Here is a 22,762-nt window from a genome sequence, read left to right as displayed (position 1 = left end):
CTACATCTTGTTTGAAATGTCCATCCCATGAGAATGAGCTGAACTCCAACCCATAATCAGGACAGCAGAGAGGATCATTGGGTGTAATCTGCCAATACAGCTCTTACAGGTTAAATACATACAGTATACAACCGCAGGGTCATAAAGCATGCTGGCAAGATTACCCTGGATTTGCTGCTGCAATCACCTTTTTCAAAGCCCACCAAAGTCAGGCGACTGTGATGACTTCTTCTTCTAAAAGCAAGCCTTGGTGGACTTTGAGGTGTGCTTGGTTCAGCTTCCTCATAGAAGGCATGATTAATCATTAAGGGGCTAAGATTCCTCAGAAACGCAGCAGGTCAGAACAGCATAAGGGGGCTGTACTAAGTAATAAGGACGCTTGTCATGAAGGGGTTGAATAATTCTCAGTAATGATTAAAAGGGGAATTTTTGGTGAGGTCATATCTCATTCATTTAAATCATGACTAACTCACCTTTAAGTCTCTTGGCCAGTGAGCGAGTGCAAAGAATGTTAGCCAGCTTGCTCTGCCCATACACCCTCCTGCTGTGGTAGCTCTTCTCACTGTTAATGTCATCCAGCTTTATGGTGCCCCAACTGTGGGCCATGGATGAGAGGATGATGATTCTGGATGGGGCAGACTTCTTCAGAAGATCAATCAGCAGGAAGGTCAGCAGCAAGTGACCTAAGAGGCAGCACAGTGGGCATTATTAGAGCCAGGTGCCAACCATGCTCCTCATGATCTATTCAACTGTATAGTGCCTCACTCCTGTTCCTCATACTGCATTGTATTTGCTGTAATCATTCAAAGAATGTATATGGCCTGTGGTTTAATGACAAACACTTTGAGGAGAACACTATCACCATCATCTACCCATTCACCACTTGACTTCTCCATTTCCCTATCACTTTCCACCTTTTACCCCGGGGACTTTTCTTCTTCCCCTATTACCTTCATTCACCTCCCCCTTTTATCCCTCCTTGTTCTTTGTCTACTTTCTCCTTTCACACTATTCTCCTCCCTTGTCCCCTATCCTGAAGGTTTCCTAAGGTTTCCTAAAGTAACCCTACACCTCACCCTAACTTTAAATTTACCCCTTATTCAACCTTAAATCCTGACCAAAATGTTACACTTGATTTAACACTAAATCCTGACCCAAACCCTAACCTTAAATCCTAATCCTAACCCTAACCAAAATTTTACTCTTGATTCAATCCTAAATCCTAACCCTAACCTTAAATGTATCCTTGATTTAACCCCAAATCCTGACCCAAACCCTTAAATCCTAACCATAACCTTACTCTTGGTTCAGCCCTAAAACCTGACCTATACTCTAACCTTAAATCCTAATCATAACCTTACTCTTGATTCAATCCTAAATCCTGACCTTAACCCTAACTTTAAATGTACCCCTGATTCAACACTAAATCCTAACCCTAACCTTAAATTGTACCCTTGAATCAAACCTAACGTACTTTAACTTTACCCTTGATTTAATCTTAAATCCTGACCCTAACCTTAAATCCTAACCCTAACCATAACCTTACCCTTGATTCAACCCTAAATTCTAATCCTAACCTTAAATTTACCCTTGATTCAACCCTAAATTCTGACCTAAACCCTAACCTTAAATCCTAACCATAACCTTACTCTTGGTTCAACCCTAAATCCTGACCCAAACCATAAATTGTACCCTTGTACCCCATAAATTGTAACTCTAACTTACTTTAACTTTATCCTTGATTCAATCCTACATCCTGATCCTAACCGTACTATCCTGATCCTAAGGTTTCTACTTAACGTTCATCAGAATATGCATTCACAGGGCTGTTAACAAACCAGGCTATACCAAGCAATGGTTCTGTTTAAACGGTGACAAAAAACAAAAAAACATCTGAATGACTGATTAAAGATCTTTGGTTTGCTTTGGTTGAATCTTTTGTAGATGGTTCTTCGTAGAAACCTTTAAAATGGTTCTACATAACACCACAAAGTGATCCACTGTCACTATGATTCATGGCACATGTAGCTGCCATTTGTGTTTGTATGTAAACTGTTGAATGTTATAATCTTTGTTATACTTATGTGACTCCTTTAAAAAAGAAAAACACTTTTTACCCAAATGATTGACCCCAAACTGCATCTCAAAGCCATCTGCAGTCTTGGAATAGGGGCACATCATGATCCCAGCGTTATTTATGAGAACATGCAGTTGTTTCTCTTCTGAAACAGAAAGAGAAAAAGACATTTAAAATAAAATACATGACACAACATTTTCATATCTGTTTAAAGTACTGCAGTCCCAAAGACGTAATACATCACCTCAACTAAATGTAGTGTGTTCAAAATATGTGGAATATGAGTTTCTATGTCCTTACCCTTGATTCAACCCTAAATCCTTACACTAACCCTAAATGTAGCCCTGGTTCAATCCTAAATCCTAACTTACTTTAACATTACCCTTGATTTAACCCTGAATCCTAACCTTACCCTTGATTTTACGCTGAATCCTACCCCTAACATTACCCTTGAGTCAATCCTAAACCCTAACCCTAACCATGCCCTCAATTCAACCCTAAACCCTTTCCCTAACCTTACCCCGATTCAAGCCTGAATCCTAAGCCTAAGCTTACCCTTGATTCAACCCTAAATCTGACCCTAACCTTTCCCTCGATACAACCCTAAATCTTAACCCTAAGCTTACCCTCAATTCAACCCTAAACCCTTACCCTAACCTTAAATTTACCCCGATTCAATCCTGAGCCTAAGCTTACCCTTGATTCAAAGTTTCTGGAGATGGTGGTGCCCAGGAACTTGAGTGACTCCACCATGGATACTGCAGTGTTGTTGATGTGGAGGGGGGGGAAGGGGGGTGGATTGCGTCGGAAGTCCACCACCATCTCTACAGTCTTTTCTGTGTTTAGCAGCAGGTGGTTGTTGCTGCACCAGGACACCAGCTGCTCAATTTCCTTTCTGTAAGCAGACTCATCACCGTTGGCTATGAGGCCCACCAGAGTGGAGTCATCTGCATCATCTGACCACAGAACAGTCTTCCATTTTGCCACACTCCATTTTAAAAGACCCCTGGCCCAGTGCAAACGTCTGAGCTTGTGGAGCTTGCTTAGAAATGGCTTCCTCTTTGCACTGTAGAGTTTCAGCTGGCAACGGCGGATGGCACAGTGGATTGTGTTCACTGACAATGATTTCTGGAAGTATTCCTGAGCCCATTCTGTTATTTCCTTGACAGTGGCATTCCTGTTTGAGGTGCAGTGACGTTTAAGGGCCCGGAGATCACGAGCATCCAGTAGAATTTTACGGCCTTGACCCTTACGCACAGCGATTGTTCCAGATTCTCTGAATCTGTTGATGTTATGCACGGTTGATGATGATAACTTAAAAGTCTTTGCTATTTTACGCCGGGTAACACCATTCTGGTATTGCTGCACTATCTTTCTGCGCAACAATGGTGGAATTGGTGATCCTCTTACCATCTTGGCTTCAGAGAGACACTGACACTCTGAGAAGCTCTTTTTATACCCAATCATGTTGTCAATTGACCTAATTAGTGTTAATTGGTCTTCCAGCTGTTCGTTATATGCTCAATTTCCTTTTTCCAGCCACTTATTGCTACTTGTCCCAACTTTTTGGGATTTGTTGACACCATGAAATTTTGAATCAACATATTTCTCCTTTAAAATGTTACATTTACTCAGATTAAACTTTTGTTCTATTACGAATAAAATATTGACATTTGCCATCTCCACATCATTGCATTCAGTTTTTATTCACAATTTGTTTAGTGTCCCAACTTTTTTGGAATCCGGTTTGTATATATTTTTATTTTAATTGTACATTATTTACATTAATTTTACATTATATATATATATATATATATATATATATATATATATGTGTGTGTGTGTGTGTGTGTGTGTGTGTGTTTAGACACAATTCCTGTTTATTTTCTGAATGTGCCAAAAACATTATTGTTGCGCACATTTCATGTTTTTGTAAAATAAGTAAATTCATCGTAAATAAATAGTTTGACAAGCCAAATTCTATTTATATATTAATAGTATTCCTTCATTTTCATGCCAATAGAACAATCCGATCACATTACGTTAGCAATTCCTGGCATTTAGTTTAGAAAACTGACTTTATATGGACTAAATATCAACAAATGCTTCCACAAAAGGATAAACTCTTTTTAATACCTTCGTTCAAATACCTTATGTTCAAAGACACTTCTGCACATTCTAAAACACAATTACTGTTTACTGAATTTACCATACAAAATCCAAAAACACCTTTGGGGTGAATTAGAGCAGAGACTGCGAGCCAGTCCTTCTCGTCCAACACCAGTATCTGACTTCACAAATGCGCTTCTAGAAGAATGGTCAAAAATATCCATAAACACACTCCTAAACCTTGTGTAAAGCCTTCCCAGAAGAGTTAAAGCTGCTATATATAGCTGCAAAGGGTTGCCCAACATGATATTAAATTTTATGGATTTTATTAAGAATGGGATGTCAATCAAGTACATTTGTGTTCGAAGGCAGGCAAGTGAATACTTTTGACAATATAGTTCAAAATAATTCATATTAAAACTTAAGTTACATAAAAGTTAAGATGACACCCATCTGAGCAAATCAAACTACTGGTTAAAATGAAAAGCTTTTCCAGAATCCCTTCTAACAATGTTTTAATAATTTTTGTCATTTGTTAAATAATTGTAGACTTTACTTTAAATAGTAATAAATGTGGGAGCGTCCTAATGTATTTACAAGAAAATGCAGTTGTATTACTTATACATTTCTTCAGTGTTCTGTGTTTATGCTAATGCTCAGCAATTCATCATCAAGTTCTGCAGTACTGTAAATGATATTTATATGCTGTTAGGTCACCATGACTGACTATATGAAAACACCTATGAAAGTGATTAGAAAAAATACTTGTGTCTATGCAAAAAAAAGGATTGTATGTATTGTGCCATATGGGATAAGGTGATACTACACCTTCAGTGCTCACTGGCTTTTGAGTAGCAGCCCTTCTGCTTTCTGTCAGAGCATGCAAAGGTGGAGTATATTATCTCTCCCCTCACTGGTAGGACCTTAGCCTAGGCCACCTAGGTGTGAGAGCACCAACCCCACTCGTGGTGAGAAAGCGGGGTCCCATGACCTGCACCTGCGCCAGGGAAAAAGATTGGTGATGTAAGAAGGCAGCGTGTACCGTCAGCCACCAGCAGGGGGCCTGGCCAGCACAGTAGGAAAGCTGGTGGAGCTGGAGCAAAGAACTCCAAGCCCCAGAATCCCAAGCGGTAATCAACGCTTTCCAGACCCACCTGTGTGGCATGGTATAAATACACCCAGCCAAACACACTTCACCTGTTGCACCTTTGTAGAGGGGTGAATGGTAACAGTGGTTCTAAGTTGTGAACAGTGATGAAAAGCTGAAGTAAAACAAAGAGAGAGTTTAAGTTGAAAAGAGTTTAAAAAGTTAGTGTTAACAGCTGAAAACTAGAAAAAGAGGCTAGTTTCATTGTCCTTTGTTTCAGTGCACGCCACTTCTGGTGTTTCCTATGTTTGTTTTCCTGCCCTTTTTCTATATAGCTTTTAAACAGTTTTTATACTGCCACCTCTCACAGCTGTGGTGGTGCAGTGGAAGCGCACTGGGCTCCCGTTTCCAGGGTTGGGAGTTTGAGCCCCACCACAGTCTCACCAAGCACCAATCTTGTATTGACTTAAGACATTCACCATCTGTTACACTTACCATAAAATAATATCCTCCAAAAAGGGGTAGTATCCTTACTTAAATAAATGAACTGCACAGGTGGCTGATTACGCCATTCCACATGCTACTGAGTGGAATGTCAGTGCCCTTGTTTCTGCCTTCCACCATGGCCTCATGGATGACCCTCCTGCCTTTCTCGATTAGTTCATTGAGTTGGCTAAATGGGTTGATTGCCGTCTCGAGGAGAGGCGTAGTGTGCAGAGTGTCGGAGACTCCAGAGTTCCTTGTGGCCCACCCACTGCCTCTGTCCCTTCTCAGGTGTCTGAGGAGCCTCCCAATCATGCTGTCCTCATAGTGGTCAGCTGCTGTCGTGTGGCCTGGTGCCCTCTGCTGTCTGGCCTCCTCCTCTCCTTCTAGGACATAATCTAGGACATGGTTTGACCAACTAATTTTGGCAGAGTACGCACATAATACCCTCTGGGAATCTGTGAATTTCACTCTGCCCATGTTCCCTGGATAGGAGACGGGGATGGGGATCCAGTCCCCACCCCGTCTTTCTCTCGAGCGTGATGTGTTATTGTGTGTGTGTGTGTGTGGGTGTACAGTGAGTCCAAGAAGTATTTGATCCCTTGCTGATTTTCTTTGTTTGCCCACTAATAAAGACACTATCCTTCTGCACTTTTAATGGTAGATATATTCTAACATGGAGAGACAGAATATCAAGACAAAAATCCAGAATATAATTTTAAAGAATATATTTTAATTAATTTGTATTTCAATGAGGAAAATAAGTATTTGATCCCTCTTGCCAAACACACTCAATACTTAGTGGCAAAGCCTTTGTTTGCAAGCACAGCGGTGAGACGTTTGTTGTAGTTAACCACAAGTTTAGCACACACACCAGGGGGAATTTTGGCCCACTCTTCTTTGCAGATCCTCTCTAAATCATGAAGGTTGGTGGGCTGTCGCTTGGCAACTCTGACCTTCAGCTCCCTCCATAGATTTTCGATCGGATTGAGGTCTGGCGACTGGCTGGGCCACTCCATGACCTTAATGTGATTTTTCTTGAGCCAATCCTTTGTTGCCTTTGCTGTATGTTTAGGGTCGTTATCATGTTGGAAGACCCAACCACGGCCCATTTTCAGATCCCTGGCAGAGGGGAGGAGGTTGTCCCTCAGGATTGTGCGGTACATGGCTCCATCCATCTTCCCAGTGATGCGGTGAAGTAGCCCTGTACCCTTGGCAGAGAAACACCCCCAAAACATTATGCTTCCACCTCCATGCTTGACGGTGGGCACAGTGTTCTTGGGGTCATAGGCAGCATTTTTCTTCCTCCACACATGGCGGGTGGAGTTGAGGCCAAAAAGTTCAATTTTGGTCTCGTCTGACCACAAAACCTTCTCCCAATAACTTGGTTCATCTTTCAAATGATCATTGGCATACTTGAGGCGCGCCTCCACATGTGCTCTCTTCAGCAGGGGTACCTTTCGGGCACTGCAGGATGTGAATCCATTGTTGCGCAAAGTGTTGCCAATTGTTTCCTTGCAAACTGTGGTCCCAGCTGCCTTCAGGTCATTTGCTAACTCCTGCCGAGTGGTTGCAGGACGATTTCTGACTGTTCTCAGCATCATTGCCACCCCACGAGGCGAAATCTTCTTTGGAGCACCGGGCCGAGGTCTGTTGATTGTCATGTTATACTCTTTAAACTTTCTGATAATTGCACCAATAGTTGTTACTTTCACATCCAACACCTTACTAATCTTTTTGTAGCCCATTCCAGCTTTGTGAAGGTCAACAATTCTGACTCTGAGGTCCTGTGACAGCTCTTTGGTTTTACCCATGTTGGAGACTTGAAATCTGTGTGATCTGTCTGATTCTGTGGACAGGTGTTTTTCACACAAGTGATTAGTGAGAACAGGTGGCTTCAGGTCAGGTAACAAGTTGATTGGGAGTGTCTAACTGGTCTGTAAAAGCCAGAACTGCTAATGAATACTAAGGGATCAAATACTTATTTCACTCCATGAAATACAAATCAATTAATATATATTCCTTAGATTTATTTTCTGGATTTTCTTTTTAATATTCTGTCTCTCCATGTAAGAATACATCTACCATTAAAAGTATAGAATGATCATGTCTTTATTAGTGGGCCAACGAAGAAAATCAGCAAGGGATCAAATACTTCTTGGACTCACTGTATGTGAGCTCAGAGGCAGGAGTCTGTCTTTCCTTTTTCTCGTAATTTTTCTTAAGGGGAGGTCCTTTCATTTGTAGTTTTTGTTTTCCTTGTGATCTTCGAAGTAGCCAATGTGGACTTTTTCCCATTACCCATCAACTGGGCTGTTATAGTAATCAATGCATTAATTCAGTGGAAGAACTATCCAAACCCCACTTTGGTAATCAACATAATACGCCAACAGTTTCTACAATGTGACCCCTCTTGCTGCAAGTTGGTTATACACATACAAACAGTGCCCTTCATGTGGTAATTAGCATAATCATAGCAGTGGGGGTGGTAAACAGTCCAGTTTTAGTAGTAGTGTTGGCAAACAAAAATGTTTTACTTCTAGTAACTTGAGGCATGTTTGTCCTCTGTTTACTTAAATGTTCAGAGGGAGGAGGAGCAGTGTTATAATTTTTTTTTTTGAGCCAGACAAAAAAAATTCCACCTTTAATCAAACAGCCATCTTCGACTGTAACCAGCTTTTTAACCCCCTTCAACTGAGAACAGCTAATCCTTCACACTAACGCATCATGTCCTCTGTTTCTTTCCATACTGTAGTTCTGACTGTACTCTACTGTGGACAAGCTCAAGGTGAACAGCTACATCTGCCTTTACTGGATTACTTCATTTACATTCATGTAGATTTACCTGTACAACTTCCCCCAATCCACTGTATAGTTTATTTTTTTTACTGTCATATGTGTATGGGATTGTGTTAGTTCTCACATGCATTGCACATACAGCTCATTAAACACTGTGTGTGTGTGTGTGTGTGAGAGAGAGAGAGAGACATAGTAAACTACTGTTTATATTGTAAAAGTAAAATCAGCTCTGATCTCTTCATCATTTCATCTCAACAGAAAAACCCAAACCAACACTGAGGGTGTATCCTCACACCACTGTCTACACTGGAGACACACTTACTCTGACCTGTGATCTGCAGAGCTCAGTCACTGGATGGAAGTTTACGTGGTACAAAGTCTCTCAGCAGTTAGAATCTCTGGGAGAGTTAGGCCCCAACACACTCAGTATAACAGCGTCTGATTCAGGAACAACAGAGTATCAGTGTCAAGCATTCAAAGGATCAAACAGCTCAGACTACAGTGATCGAGTCAAGATTACAGTAAGAGGTTCGTAATTTTTGTTTCTGCTTTCTTTTCACAAATGTCTTGACTATAGAATCTTTGTTCATCAAAAATAGTATACTATGGTGGTATACTATCTTTTTACCGTGCAAAAAAAAAAAACTTTACAAGAAGCTTTACAGAAAGTCGATGTAAAAAGATTTTATTCTGTGCTATCTAAATTTTTAGTAAGAAATTTGAACTCTTACAGTTTATCGTAACATGTTACATCCACACCTATAAGCCTGAGTTTTTAACAACAATAACACTAAGTGGTAAAAAGATTTGGCGACTAAGAGTACTGATACATCTACCTACTCACACTGTTCTGGAGCTTCTCACTGAAATAAACTGAGATATACTATATTGGTTGTTTTTCAGTTTGTGGCTCTTAATCTATCTGTAACCCCTCTAAATGTAACAATTCAGTCATGTAGTTGCATCTACAGCTTAGCAAGATGAGCAAGGCATTTTCCACCTTCTCCATGTTTTACTCTCCCTCCAGTGAGACACAGTGACCTATTTTCCAATGCAGGGCCACATGATTACTAAGATGTGGCTTAATCAGGACCAGAAAGTGGACGATGCCTTGTAATAATTATGCGAAGTTAAGAAGTTTTCCTTCTTTGGTCTTACACTACAGCTACAGTGCTAATGTAGTAGTAAAATAGCAGCTGGGAGCAGCTCTGGAAACTCCATTTCCCAGAAGCCCCAGAGCTAATTACAGCTGATCAGACACACCTGCGGGGCTCTGCATAAAAGCTCTCCCAAACAAGTGGCTCAGTGCTGCACCTTTTTAGAGGAGCAGATGGTAAACCGGTAAAGAGAAAACCAAAAGAAAACTAAGAAAAAGAAAAGAGAGAAAAGAAAAGTCAAGTAGATTCTTGATTTAGGGGCAGAGACTCTGTGTTTAATGTGTTAGTTAATGTGTGCCTCAACTCACTGCCTTTAAGCTTATTAATTTCTGTGAAATTAAAATTTGTTACAGCCTTCTTTTCAGTCTTTTGTTTGACCCTGTTTGATGTTTATTGTTCTCCCTTTGTTGTTGAGTCCATCTTTTTGTGTGTCTCCTTTGTTTGCCGTTCCCTTGTTTCCCCACCACTTCTTGGAGTACATCGCAGTACATTGCCCCTTGGTTTAGTGGGTTGCTGTTTCAAACCCAGTCTCTAGCAGTCCAGAGTTTCTACCTTTCTAAAGTCTTTATGATCTTTGAACAGAGAGACCAAAGGCTACAGTGAAAGTGCAGCCAGCTGAGCGTGTGTTCATCAGAGAGAGAGAGTCACTCTCACATGTGACATAGAAAGTGGAGGAGTCTGGAGTTATGAGTGGTTTAAGAATAATGATCCTCTCAGTGAAGCTCAATGGAGGAAGAACTATGAAATATCTAATGCTGATGGGTCTCATGAAGGAAATTATACCTGTAAGGGAAGACAGTCAACAGAGCCGCGCTACTCAATTCCAGGAAACTCTGTTCAACATTAGTGGACGTTGGCCAGCACTGCACCGCCTCCACCTTTTGACAGGTCTGTTGCCACGCCTTTGCTACTTACTGTGTGGCCAAGGAACAGAACCGACTGTTGCAACAGTGTACACTTTTAAGAGTGCAGCTTTAGGCGGGCTGCGTGGAAAGTGCCCAATACTTTCTGCATCATGTCCAGTGCCCTTCTAAAGTCCAACACGTCATCCCAATAAACCACACACTGAGTTCAGGGGCAACCACCAAGCACTCGCCTTATCAGACGCTGGAAGATGCACAGTGCAATGCAAAGCCTGAAGGCCATCACATTCAAATGCCATAGCCCCTTACTGAAGATAAACAAATCTTTTCTTTCACCTCAGGGGCCAGAAGCACATGCCAGTATCCACTGCGTAGATCCAGCAAGCTAAACCAGCTTGACTCCTCCACTCAGTTCAGTGTGTCATCGTTACGTGGTAAAGGATGAGTCCACCTTCGTCATTGCATTCAAACGCTGGTAATCTATGAAGATCCGCCAGTCACCTTTTTTCTTCTGCACTAGCGTGGCATGGCCCACAGACTGCAAGATGACTCAATAATTCCAGCGGCTGCCATTTCACACATTTTGTCCCTCACAATTTTTTTTTGTGGAAGACTGCAACTATATCACAGCGTCGATTGTGTGTTTTACTAGGTCTGTGTTCATGCACTTTGCTTTGCTGGCTGTGAACATGCCACGAAACTAATCCAAAAGCCCCCACAGTCTGTGAATTTGGTCTGCTCTGCTATCAAGCCTTTGCTGCTCTGTTGCCACAGTTCCTTGATGGCTTCCACTTTGTTGTGCTGCCACAGCCCATGCAGTGCCGCCCTTCCCCACTGGAGCTGTGTGTTCCGCTCCTCCAGCAGTTGGGGCAACACATGCACGTTGTAGGTTTATACTTATTACACTATAGCATGATTTATTTATAGCATTATTTATTTTATTTCAGTTTAAAGTGAAACATCCTTAATTTCTGCAGAACATTATAATATAATGTAATGTAAATGCACCTGCAATTTTTTTACTCAATTTTTCCAAAATCAAAAGTATTAAAAGTATAAATCAAAAGTATTAAAAGTAAGAGCATATACTGCTTTTGTTGGAGTAACTGTATCTCCTGTCCTGGGAACGGCCTTTTACTAGATTTTGGAAAATTGCTGTGAAGATCTGATTGCATTCATCAACAAGAGCATTATTGAAGTCAATTGATTTTGAACCATGCTTCAACAAAATTATTTTAAAATATAAACTCATGAAACAGTCCTGGCCAAAAATGATGGTACCCCTGAAAATAATGTGAACAAGGGGACATATTAAATCAAGGTGTGTCCACTAATTAGCATCACAGGTTTGAACAAACTTGTAATCAGTCAGTGTGCCTATATATAGGGCTACAGGTAGTCACTGTGGTGTTTGGTAACATGGTGTGTACCACACTCAACATGGACCAGAGGAAGCGAAGGAAAGAGTTGTCTCAGGAGATTAGAAAGAAAATTATAGACAAGCTGTTGTTAAAGGTAAAGGTTATAAGACCATCTCCAAGCAGCTTGATGTTCCTGTGACTACAGTTGCACATATTATTTAGAAATTTAAGATCCATGGGACTGTAGCCAACCTCCCTGGACATGGCTGCAGGAGGAAAATTGATGACAAATCAAAGAGACTGATAATACGAATGATAACAAAAAAGCCTAGAAAAACTTCTAAAGAGATTAAAGGTGAACTTCAAGCTCAAGGAATATCGGTGCCAGATCACACCATTCATCGTTGTTTGAGCCAAAGTGGACTTCATGGGAGACGACTAAGGAGGACACCATTGTTGAAAACAAATTATAAAAAAGCAAGACTGAAATTTGCAAAACTACATGTTGACGAGCCCCAAATCTTCTGGGAGAATGTCCTTTGGACAGATGAGACAAAAATGGAACTTACATGAAACATATCAAGAAAAGAACCCTACTGTCCCTACATGGAGGAGGCTCTGTTATGTTCTAGGGCTGCTTTGCTGCATCGGGCACAGGGTGTCTTGAATCTGTGCAGGGTACAATGCAATCTCAAGACTATCAAGGGATTCTAGAGAGAAATGTGCTGCCCAGTGTCAGAAAGCTTGGTGTCAGTGGCAGGTCATGGGTCTTGCAACAGGATAATGACCCAAAACACACAGCTAAAAACACCTAAAAATGGCAAAGAGGAAAACATTGGACTATTCTGAAGTGGCCTTCTATGAGCCCTGACCTAAATCCTATTGAGCATCTTTAGAAGGAGCTTAAACATGTCGTCTGGAAAAGGCACCCTTCAAACCTGAGACAACTGGATTGGTTGTTCAACACAATAATCAATTAAGGGTACCATAATTTCTGTCCAGGACTGTTTCATGAGTTAATTTTTTTTAATAATTCTGTTGAAGCAATGGTTCAAAATCAATGTCAGATTTTCGTTGGTTAATTTTCATAGAATTTCTATTCATTATTACTTTTGTAAGTTATTTCTGTGACCATTGTGGGTTTTTCTTTCATTAACCGAGGGGTACCAACAATTCTGTCCAGATGTGTATAGCTAACAGCTTGCAAACAGTGTTGCCAGCAGCTTATCTTGTTTTAAAAACTTTAATCCACTCTTTCTTTTAGTTTTGTGGCATTATGTCTGTCTTACATATGCAGCATGTTTAGGACCCACTCTCAGATTCTCAATTATATTAAAGTAAATGGGCTCTGAGAGCCATTCCAGAAGCTTTAGCTCATGTTTCTTGCAGTAGTTTCTGGTAGATTTTAATGTATGTTTTAAATCATTGTCTAGTTATATAAGCCAGCATTGTTTCTCCTTAAATTTTATTGTCAGATTATGTCACATTTGCTTCAAGCATTTGTTGCTATGCAGTAGAATCCATGCTTTAATTTACTCATGCAAAGTTTCCTGTATCACTGGCTCACATGAAACCCCAATACCTCCAGGGCTTAACATTTGGTAATTCATTCTTTTCAGCTACTGTAGTCATTTTCTTTAATGTCTGTTTAGACATTGACATTTGTGATGAGATTGCAGGTGACCTCGTCTTCTGATGGCAAGGGAAGGGCAATTGCTATCTCCCCCTGAGTGAGTCACTTCTGAGCATATATATGTTCTAGAGTCAGGCTTTATTTGACTCTCCTCTTCTTCGGCAGGGGCGAGTTTCTTCTTTGTAGGAAAGAAGAATGGGGTCTCCACCCTGTGTCCATTGCAGGGCATTGAAGCCATTGGTAAAGGGCCGCTATGCTCTACCTCTTCTGCCAAACACCTTTGAGACACTGCAGCAAGCTTCCATATTCACTAGGCTGGACTTGCGCAGTGCCTACTATATGGTTCACATAAGGCATGGGGATGAGTGGAAGACGGCTTGCTCCTCAGGGCACTAAGAGTACAGGGTAATGTCTTTTGGGCTCATGAATGCACGAGCTGCTTTTCAGCAGCTTATTAATGAGGTGTTGAGAGAAGCCTTGGGCAAGTATGCTTATGACTCCCAATGATATCCTCATTTATAGCCGATCTCTTAAGAAGCATATAGGTCATGTTAAATGGGTCCTCCCACTTTAATTGAAGAACTGCCCATTTATAAAGCTGGAAAAGTCATTGCTCCATTCAAACACTGAGGCATTTTTGTGTCAGAGGGCACAAAAAAAAGAAAAGATATAGTCTTATGCTAAATTTTATTTGGCACCTAAACTGAAAGCCAATATTAGTAACAAATGTGAGCATAATTAAATGATGTTGAAAATATTTTTTTTCCTTAAAAAAATAAGGGCGCTTTTGTGTTTGATGTTGTTTGTCTGTCTTCTTTTGTTTGTGCACACCATTTTGGAATCTCATTTGTTTTATGTTCCCTCCTTTTGTTCCCTCCACTTCTTTCTGGTGTGATTTTTTTACTTATTAGTGTATATAGTATATACACAAGTTAATGAGAATTCACAGAACAATTATTTTATATATGATTTTTGTGTGTTTTTATGTGTGTAGCAGGTCCGTCAAAATCAGGAGCTCAATTCTCAGTCCTCAGTCTGCTGAGTAGTCTGCTGGCGATGTCTCCATATCTGCTGGTGTCCATCATACTGGGGGTCAAATGCTACAGAGCTCGAGGTAAGAACTCACTGTAAACACACTGTAAAGCTCATTGGATCAGAAATCTCTCTGTTCCACTTCAGCTGAATCAGGATCTCTGATTAAAGACTCATCTGTTCATCACTGTGTGTTTCACAGCTCAACCTGATGAGGTGAACAGGACGTAAGCTCTGATAGAAGGAGGAACATCTTACTTAGTGCTGAACTCCAGACCCTGTTAGAGATTCTGCAGTCTGGCAGTAGAGGGATTTAAAGAACAACTTCATCCACTGAAACATCCAGCAGCTTCATTTACTTTCTCTGTGCAGTACTTGTTATGAAGCAGGTGTGGTGCTGCTTCAGCAGCGTCAGACTGAGCATTTGAACTCAAATGATCAGCAGAATTCCTTCTAGATTTTATATGAATTAATTTTATTATTCCATAATGTATGTGTGTGATTTTTTAAATGAACCAGTTGGAGAATATCCATATATGATATCTCAAAGGTTTCTGTAGCAGGAAGCAATTTGAAAGTAATAGCTATGTTTAAACTGATGAGTAACAAGCCTGTGGGGTGGAGAATAGAGAGCTAAATGTACCTCAGTGTTTAAATGCAGCAACACTTAAGTACAGCTCTAAGAATTTTTTTATTAATAGTTTTTTTTGTCTCCACTTTTTGAAAATCTAATAAATAACATGAACAAGAGTTAATAAAATTGAACAAGAGTTGAACAAATCACCATGGATAGAAAGAAAAAAAACACCTAATGCTTTCTCCTGCCTTTCCTATAGAAGTTTAAACTCAAAAACAAAGCATAGCTATTTTCCATTCCCTTGGATTGATGAGAGCTTTGATGCCTTATAAAGGAGCAATGTTCTTTTTCACCAACAAATTGGCAAATGGGTACAATTAGGTAGCAGAACAGGAAAAAGGATCGCCATAAGCCTTCAGAACACCATGTGTAATTTATTCATTAAAATAGTCATAAATCCCATAAAATGTAAGAATATGATTATTGGTATGGGGAGTAACATGAATATTGTTTGCTAAGATTCTTGTCTCTGGGCAGTGTAACAACAAAGCCCTGGATAAGCAGCAGTGTTAAAGACCTTCTGAACAAGAGGAAAAGGGGCTTTAAAGACAACAACCAATAGGAACTTAGGAGCATACAGAGGGAGCTCAAAGTCCACTTGCGAGAGGCCAAGGAGTCTTACAAGAAGAAGGTGGAGCAGATGTTGAGGGAAAATAACATGAGGGAGGTATGGAATGGTATGAGGACCATCACAGGCTGTATGCAGAGGAGTATGTAGCTTCTACAACCGGTTTTTGATACTTCAGTCTCTGTCTGTCTGGACATTAACACCTCACCTTCTCATACTGACAGCACAGACAATACAGCCCCCGCTCCACCCCTTCACACTTTAACTCATTAGACCTAATCTGCAGCACCACTGAAGCCCCCCCCCCCTTCTCCCCCTCTGCTAGCCTTCACTGCAGACCAGGTTAGAGGTGAGCTGAAGAGACTCAAAAAGGCAACTGGACCAGACAGAGTGTGTCCCAGACTACTGAAGTCCTGTGCTGGGTGCTCCTCTACAGCACATCCTCAACCTGAGTCTGCACTTGGAAAGGGTCCCCACACTGTGGAAGACATCGTGCCTGGTTCCAGTACCCAAGAAGGGGCGACCCAGTAAACTTACTTAACTTCAGGCCAGTCACACTAACATATGTCATGTGGACGCCTGATTCTAAACCAGGTGCATGTTCACTGACTACCTCACTGGCAGATCTCAGAATGTCTGGCTGAAGGACTGGAGCACAACAGGGGACTGTTGCTACTGGCTGCTTTCCTTCGGGATCAATGCAGTATTTGCCCGTCTTTCTGTCTATGTATCTGTCTATTCTGTTTGGTTTGTTTTATTTTGCCTGTATTAAATGATTAGTTTGTCTCGTGACAAACTGTGACAGAAAACCAGACCAGAAAATGGACGTAGCGGATAATTCCTGGTCCAGATGTGCTCTTAGACGGACCCGCCCCCTCCGGGACCCCCGGTTGGGTATGTATGGAAGGAGAAAGAGCCCTCCACCCGATGCCGCAAGAGACAGTGAAGGTGGGGTTCCTGGGTCTCTCCCTCATTCCCCGGCTCCAGTGTCTGTGCCCAAGATCCCGGCTCCAGTGTCTGTGCCCAGGCTTCCAGCCTCTGTTCCAGTGTCTGCGCCTAGGTCTCCAGCCTCTGTTCCTGTCTCCGCGGCCCCGTCCACCTACGACCAGGCCAGCAGTGCCAGCTGCCCCTGTTCCTGTCCAGATAGTGGCATCTGCACCTACTACCAAGCCAGCAGTGGCAGCTGCCCCTGTTTCTGGTTCTGTTCAAGCAGTGGCGTCTGTGACTGCCCCAAGGCAAGCAGTGCCCACCGCTCCTGTTCCTGTGCAGGGGGTGTCCACCCACAGAACTGCACCCTGGTTGCCCCCTCGGATTGCACCAAGGCCCAGTCCTGGGCCTACCCTGTTTCTGTGTCTGTCCCTGTTTCTGGTTTAGTCCCCGTACCAATCTCTGTGGTTGTTACTGTCCCTGTCACTGTCTTGATTCAGGTCCCTCTGTCCAGTCTAATGTCCCGCCTTGTGCCGTGTTCCCTGTCCAGCGTCCTGCCCATGTGTCTGTCCTGTTTTCTATCTGACCCCCTGTGCGCTTTTCTGGCCTCCTCCTTTTCTGCTTCTGTTTTGCTCTGTTTGTGTCTTGTTTGCCCTAGCTACACCTGTCCACCAGTGTCTCCTCTGTAGCCCCCTTGTTAGTCCCAGGTGTTTCTCGTAACTCCCTTGTTAGTGTCTGTATAAGCACCCCGTTGTTTCAGTTGTCCCTTGTCTGGTCTTGTGCATGTTGTGCATTGTGCTTGTGCATGTCAGTTTCACGGTTTGTTGAGTTGGCCTGTTTATGGGATTCTTGTGTAGTTTATTTGGTAAGCTTTGGGCTTGTTTGGTTTCTGTTTGGTTTGTTTCATTAAAAATTGCAGCAAGTGCGTCCACCTCTGTCTCGTGACGTTAGTGTCTATATACAATGTCCTGTTATGTTTATGTTCTCTGTATATTAGCACACTGGTTACTATTATGTGATTCCTGGAATCTCTAAGTAATGGTTTGTATAAGATACTTTACCTCAGCCTTTAATAACCCACTAACATCAACATTCACCCTTCATTACACTCACCTGTAAATAATTTAAATCAAGTGAACAGATATTAATCAGATGAAAAGAAACAGATGGAAATGGAGCGCTGTTTCATGTGAAATGTACTGCCTTAGCAAAATGTTTAGAATACATGCTGTTATTAGTTGATCAGCTGATTATTTAGTGGAGTAAAGTAATTAAGACCCTCAGAAACTAAACACTAAGAAAGCTTCTCACTGTTCATACTTTTAAGTAGGAGGTTTTATTAGTCAAACCTACCCAGAATACACAGCTAGTTTCAAAGAATGTTATTTTGGATTCTGTGGTCTGACATGTGTTTAGACACTCTCATGTTTTAAAAAAGTCACAATATTTCATCCTGGTCTCAATATTAACTCATAGTCTAATTATATTCTGGTGTCTTTGTGCTCGGTTGTTGCGATGAGGCTTCATGTGCACAAACTAATTGTGTTTTTTTTTGTAAGAAGAAATGTAACTGAATTGTTTTGACAGTTAGAATGGGACGCTTTACTTAAAGGTACACTGAAGACCAATCTTTTTGGGATTTAGGTGACGTTTGACATTACCGAGGTTAGCTGGCAGATTTATAATCTCAAGGTTGTGTTTGGGGCAGGCTTACACTCCAATGCTTTAAAGCAGCAGTGGGTGTCTTCAGATCCTGGATGTCTTTGGCAGACACCCAGACATAACGGGAAATCTCTAAAGCACAATGTATCTCCTCATCTACCTCCCATCAAATGGGAGCTAAAACACATCTGAAGGCAGAATATTCTGGTGGTCTCTGCTTCGAAGGCATGCTAATTTTCCATGTATAAGTGTAATCAGCTATATCTGCATTTTCAGCTTTAGCATTGTGCCAGGGTGATAAGTGATTGTAAGACAAAAGTAGCAAAAGTAAAAATACCAACTGAGCTCACAAGGGTTAATGTCTTAGCTTTACGAATATACTCTAAATTCTTACAATACATTAAGTCTTAGAAGGGTTGTCTAGAACCCTCAAACCAATATAGCCACTCCTCAAATGCTAGTTTCATGGCAAAAAGTTCTCCGTCCCCAGTACCATAGTTAAATTCATACATATGTTGGAACAGTTCAGGCCCAACCCCTACCTCAGAGACATCCACTCTGACACTGAAAGGCTCTGAAGGGTCAGGATGTTTCAAAATGTTTCAAAATTCTCTGAGCAAAAGCATTCTTTAAGTCATGAAAAGCAGAATGGGCTGTTCTCAAACCCAAGAAAATGATGTTGTTTTTTAACTGATAAGGGGACAGGCAATTCTCTACAGCATTAATTATGTTATAATTTTGAGAATACCTAACAGAAAAGCTGATAAAGTGGTGATTAGCTGATTGTTTAGCATTGGATAGTAAATTCCACTCTCAAACACAGATACAAAGCACTAAGAGAGCTTCTCACTGTTCATGTATTTAAGTAGTATGGTTGTGAACTTTATCAGTCTAATCTGTACCCAAAATAAAGAGTTTCAGAGAGCTGGGGGCAGAGTGTTATTGTGGATCTTGTGGTCTGCTTTCTGTTCTAGTAAAACAGTGGTGACGACACACTCATGTTTAAAAGCATTTAACATCCATTAATCACATCCTGTTTTGAATATGAACTCGCAGTCTAATTATACTGTGGTGTCTGTGTGCTCTGTGGCTGACATTAGGCCTCATGTGCTCAAAATAGTTCTGTATTTAGTTTAAAAGAAATACAATTTAATGTTTTATTTATATATAATAATGCACTTCTTGTGACTCAATCCTAGAGCTTATCAAACGCAAACCAGCTAATAATCATTTTTAACTTCAGTCTATGACAATATGTACACATATATTGTGTTATCATATTAACAAATACAGAAATATAGACAGTTTATCTTTTAAAAACTCACATTGTTTTAGCTGCACAGTTATCTTAAACAACTAATACCTTAATAAGAATCAGAATCAGTCTATCTTTTATACAGAATACTTCTATAAATAAAAGAAACCGAGGATCAGATTAACAGAAATGGACTGTAAATGGTGAGTTGTTTTATTCAGCATGAAATTTATCTTGCAAAATCAACTAAATGTAAACCACGAATCGAAAAGTGAATCACAAAGACATTGGGAACCATCCCACAGTCACAAATCCACACACATAGATGGAGAGATCAGCTGTCGAGGTGTTTGTGATTTGACATTTGATGTCCTCCTCTACTGAGGAGCTGAAAGAATATGTTTAGTGAAAAGTTCAGGTCACACTTCCATCCACATGATCACATGATCACAGCCTCTAATCATTTCATCACAGGTCAAGTTACATTTATAATAATTCAACAATGATTTGTATTCATACACAAGTGTTTACTGATTGGTCCAGTTCTAGCACCTTAAACACCATAAACCAGTAATAATCCAAGAATGTCAGAACAGAAAGAATCAGTTTAGTGAGGGTTTCCTAAAGAGCTGCTCAAACACAAACTTTACAGATGAGTTCAAGTGCAGTCAAAACCTGAAACAGCAGGTCAACAGGGTCAACTCAGATCAGTACGTCTTAATTAAGTAGATATATAACACATATGAAAACACTATTATTATACTGATTTATACAATCTGACTGCCTGAGGAAAGTCCTTTGACCTATATTAAAGCCACAAATCATTAAAAAACATTCAATTGGTGAAGAAAATGTAAGCTGATCAATAATAATAATAATGATGATAATAATAATAATAATAATAATAATAATAATAATTTGTATTATTTTCCATACTTTTTGAGTGAAAGGTGGCATGACTAAAGAAGCTAATGTAAAGTGAGATCAGACATGATTTTTTACTAAATTGTTTTATTACTCTTAATAAGTTTGAGCACCCCTGGTCAAATGACATATTTTGTTGAGGAGCTGAAAGGTGTTTGTGGTTTGACCCTGCATGGCTTTAAATGTTGCTAATCCCACCAGATCCTGCTCAGGTCCTGATTACTGGATCAGGTGTATTGAAACAGGGAACAGGTGAAAGTGTGCAGGATTAAGAAACACTGAGCAAGACGACTGTATAACTCATGCAATTGAAGATGCTCTAAAATGTAGTGATATTTAATGTCCAGTATCTGGACCAATGCAGATAATGACCGCTAACGGGTCAGCTGTGATTCCTTTAGGCAGTTTCTCTCAGCTGCTGCACGAGTCTGGAAGGGTTTTAATGGGGAATTCCACTGATGGTGAACAAACGATAAACCATATTTAATCCATACTATACAGTGTTGTATAGTACTATTGTACTAAAAGGTAGGTATAGTAGAGAGAGAGAAAGAGAGAGAGTGAGAGGTTCAGGATGTCATGTCACGCTCCCTCTCTCTGGGATGTGCTTTGTGTTAAGTGTTATATCAGTCAGTCAGTCAGTGGTCAGTGAGACAGTATGGAGGTCGGTCCACTCTCTGTGCTGCTCTGTGAGTAACTCTTTTCTTTATATCTTCATTAGAGTCAGAGCTGCTGCTGTGTGAAGGTGTTTAAATAGGATCTAGGATCAGTGCAGCTATGGGAGCTCCAGCTCTTCTTCTCATCTTTCAGCATAAGGTTAGATGTTTTATGACCACACTCTTTACCTTGTGTGCTTAGGGCTACCAGAGGAGCTACATTAACATTCAGCAGAACAGTCTGTGCTGAGTTTCCATTTTTAGCAAATAATGAAGGAAGGATGTAAGAAAAGAAAGAATCAGTTCTGTTTTACCTAAAGAGCTGTTTAAACAGAAACTTTACAGATGAGTTAAATCTCAGTCTAAACCTAAAACATACATTTATTTACCTCCGTTAGATTTACAGTATGCCTTTATTAAGTAAATATGTAACACATGAAATGTGTTAAAAACAATATTATACTGATTCTGCATTGATTGGCTAAGGAAAATTCTCAGGCATTGTGAAATATTCAAATACACACACATATACACATATGACGGCATAAATCACCAAAAACCTATGTGTTTTCACCTATGAAAATATTTTTTCTGTTACTTAAAATGTATATATTCTTGTTTTGTTATTATTATTATTATTATTATTATTATTATTATTTATTGTTTTTTATTCTTTTCCATTTCATCAGCATTTGTTTTTTTTAATTGAAGGTGGCATGACTCAAATTATTATGTATGAAGTATTTTGAAATTAGGTAACAACTAAGAACTATTGTAAAGTTAGATCAGACATTTAATTATTATTATATAAGTTGATAACAAATTGATTTGTTGAATGTGTAAATGTGTGGATAAATCTAGAGATAAATCTTTTCTAGAGAAAATAGTGTTGAATAAAATATGTATTGAATTCATATTTAATGTGCCATTTTATATATATATATATATATATATATAATAAATAGAATTATAATATATAAAAATAAATAGAATTAGTCTTATCGAACAAGTTATATATAGATTTTTTTCTTTAATTTCATGTAAATGACAAAAGCCACCTAAAGAAGCAATTTGTGAATAATGAACTAGTTCTTAAGAATGTTAATTATGTAACAAGCATTTTAAAAACTTTCTTTACTAAAGTAGTATTTTAACTTGCTTCATAATTAGCATTGAACGTGACCTACAATTTTTTTGTGGTTGGATTGTGCCTGCACTACAGCATACCAGCATACCATAGAGCCAGGGGCCGCACTACCAACAAATTAAAATGAAACACCATCAAAAAAATATTATTATTATTATTATAACAATATTAAATTGAATCAAAAATAAAATAGTGACAATCACTAAAGATATGGTTCAATAGCTGATAAAAAGCCCTTGCCAAATGTTAAGCCTTTGGGGTGAATCTGTAATGCTTTGGGGTTGTGTGGGAGTTATACAGGAATCATTGAAGGAGTGATCAGAAAACCGACTTTACTATATACAAACAAATGCTCCAGTAAAAGCAGGATAAACCCATTTTTAAT

At 40.0% G+C, this 22,762-nt stretch overlaps 1 protein-coding gene across 1 annotated transcript in view; it reads right to left on the bottom strand.

The window, feature by feature from the left end:
- The window catches only part of LOC140562447 (retinol dehydrogenase 12), a 31,900-nt gene that overhangs the window by 3,208 nt on the left and 5,930 nt on the right, over window positions 1-22,762 (bottom strand). Inside the window, exons 3-4 of the mRNA XM_072688111.1 lie at window positions 2,118-2,222; window positions 474-683 (exon numbers count right to left, since the gene is read on the bottom strand). Of these exons, the coding sequence (XP_072544212.1) occupies window positions 474-683; window positions 2,118-2,222 (315 nt within the window). The remainder of the gene's footprint in view (window positions 1-473; window positions 684-2,117; window positions 2,223-22,762) is intronic.

Source organism: Salminus brasiliensis, chromosome 9 (assembly GCF_030463535.1).
Source record: "Salminus brasiliensis chromosome 9, fSalBra1.hap2, whole genome shotgun sequence".
Classification (NCBI taxonomy): Eukaryota; Metazoa; Chordata; class Actinopteri; order Characiformes; family Bryconidae; genus Salminus; species Salminus brasiliensis.
This window is presented reverse-complemented; position numbering and strand designations above follow the sequence as displayed.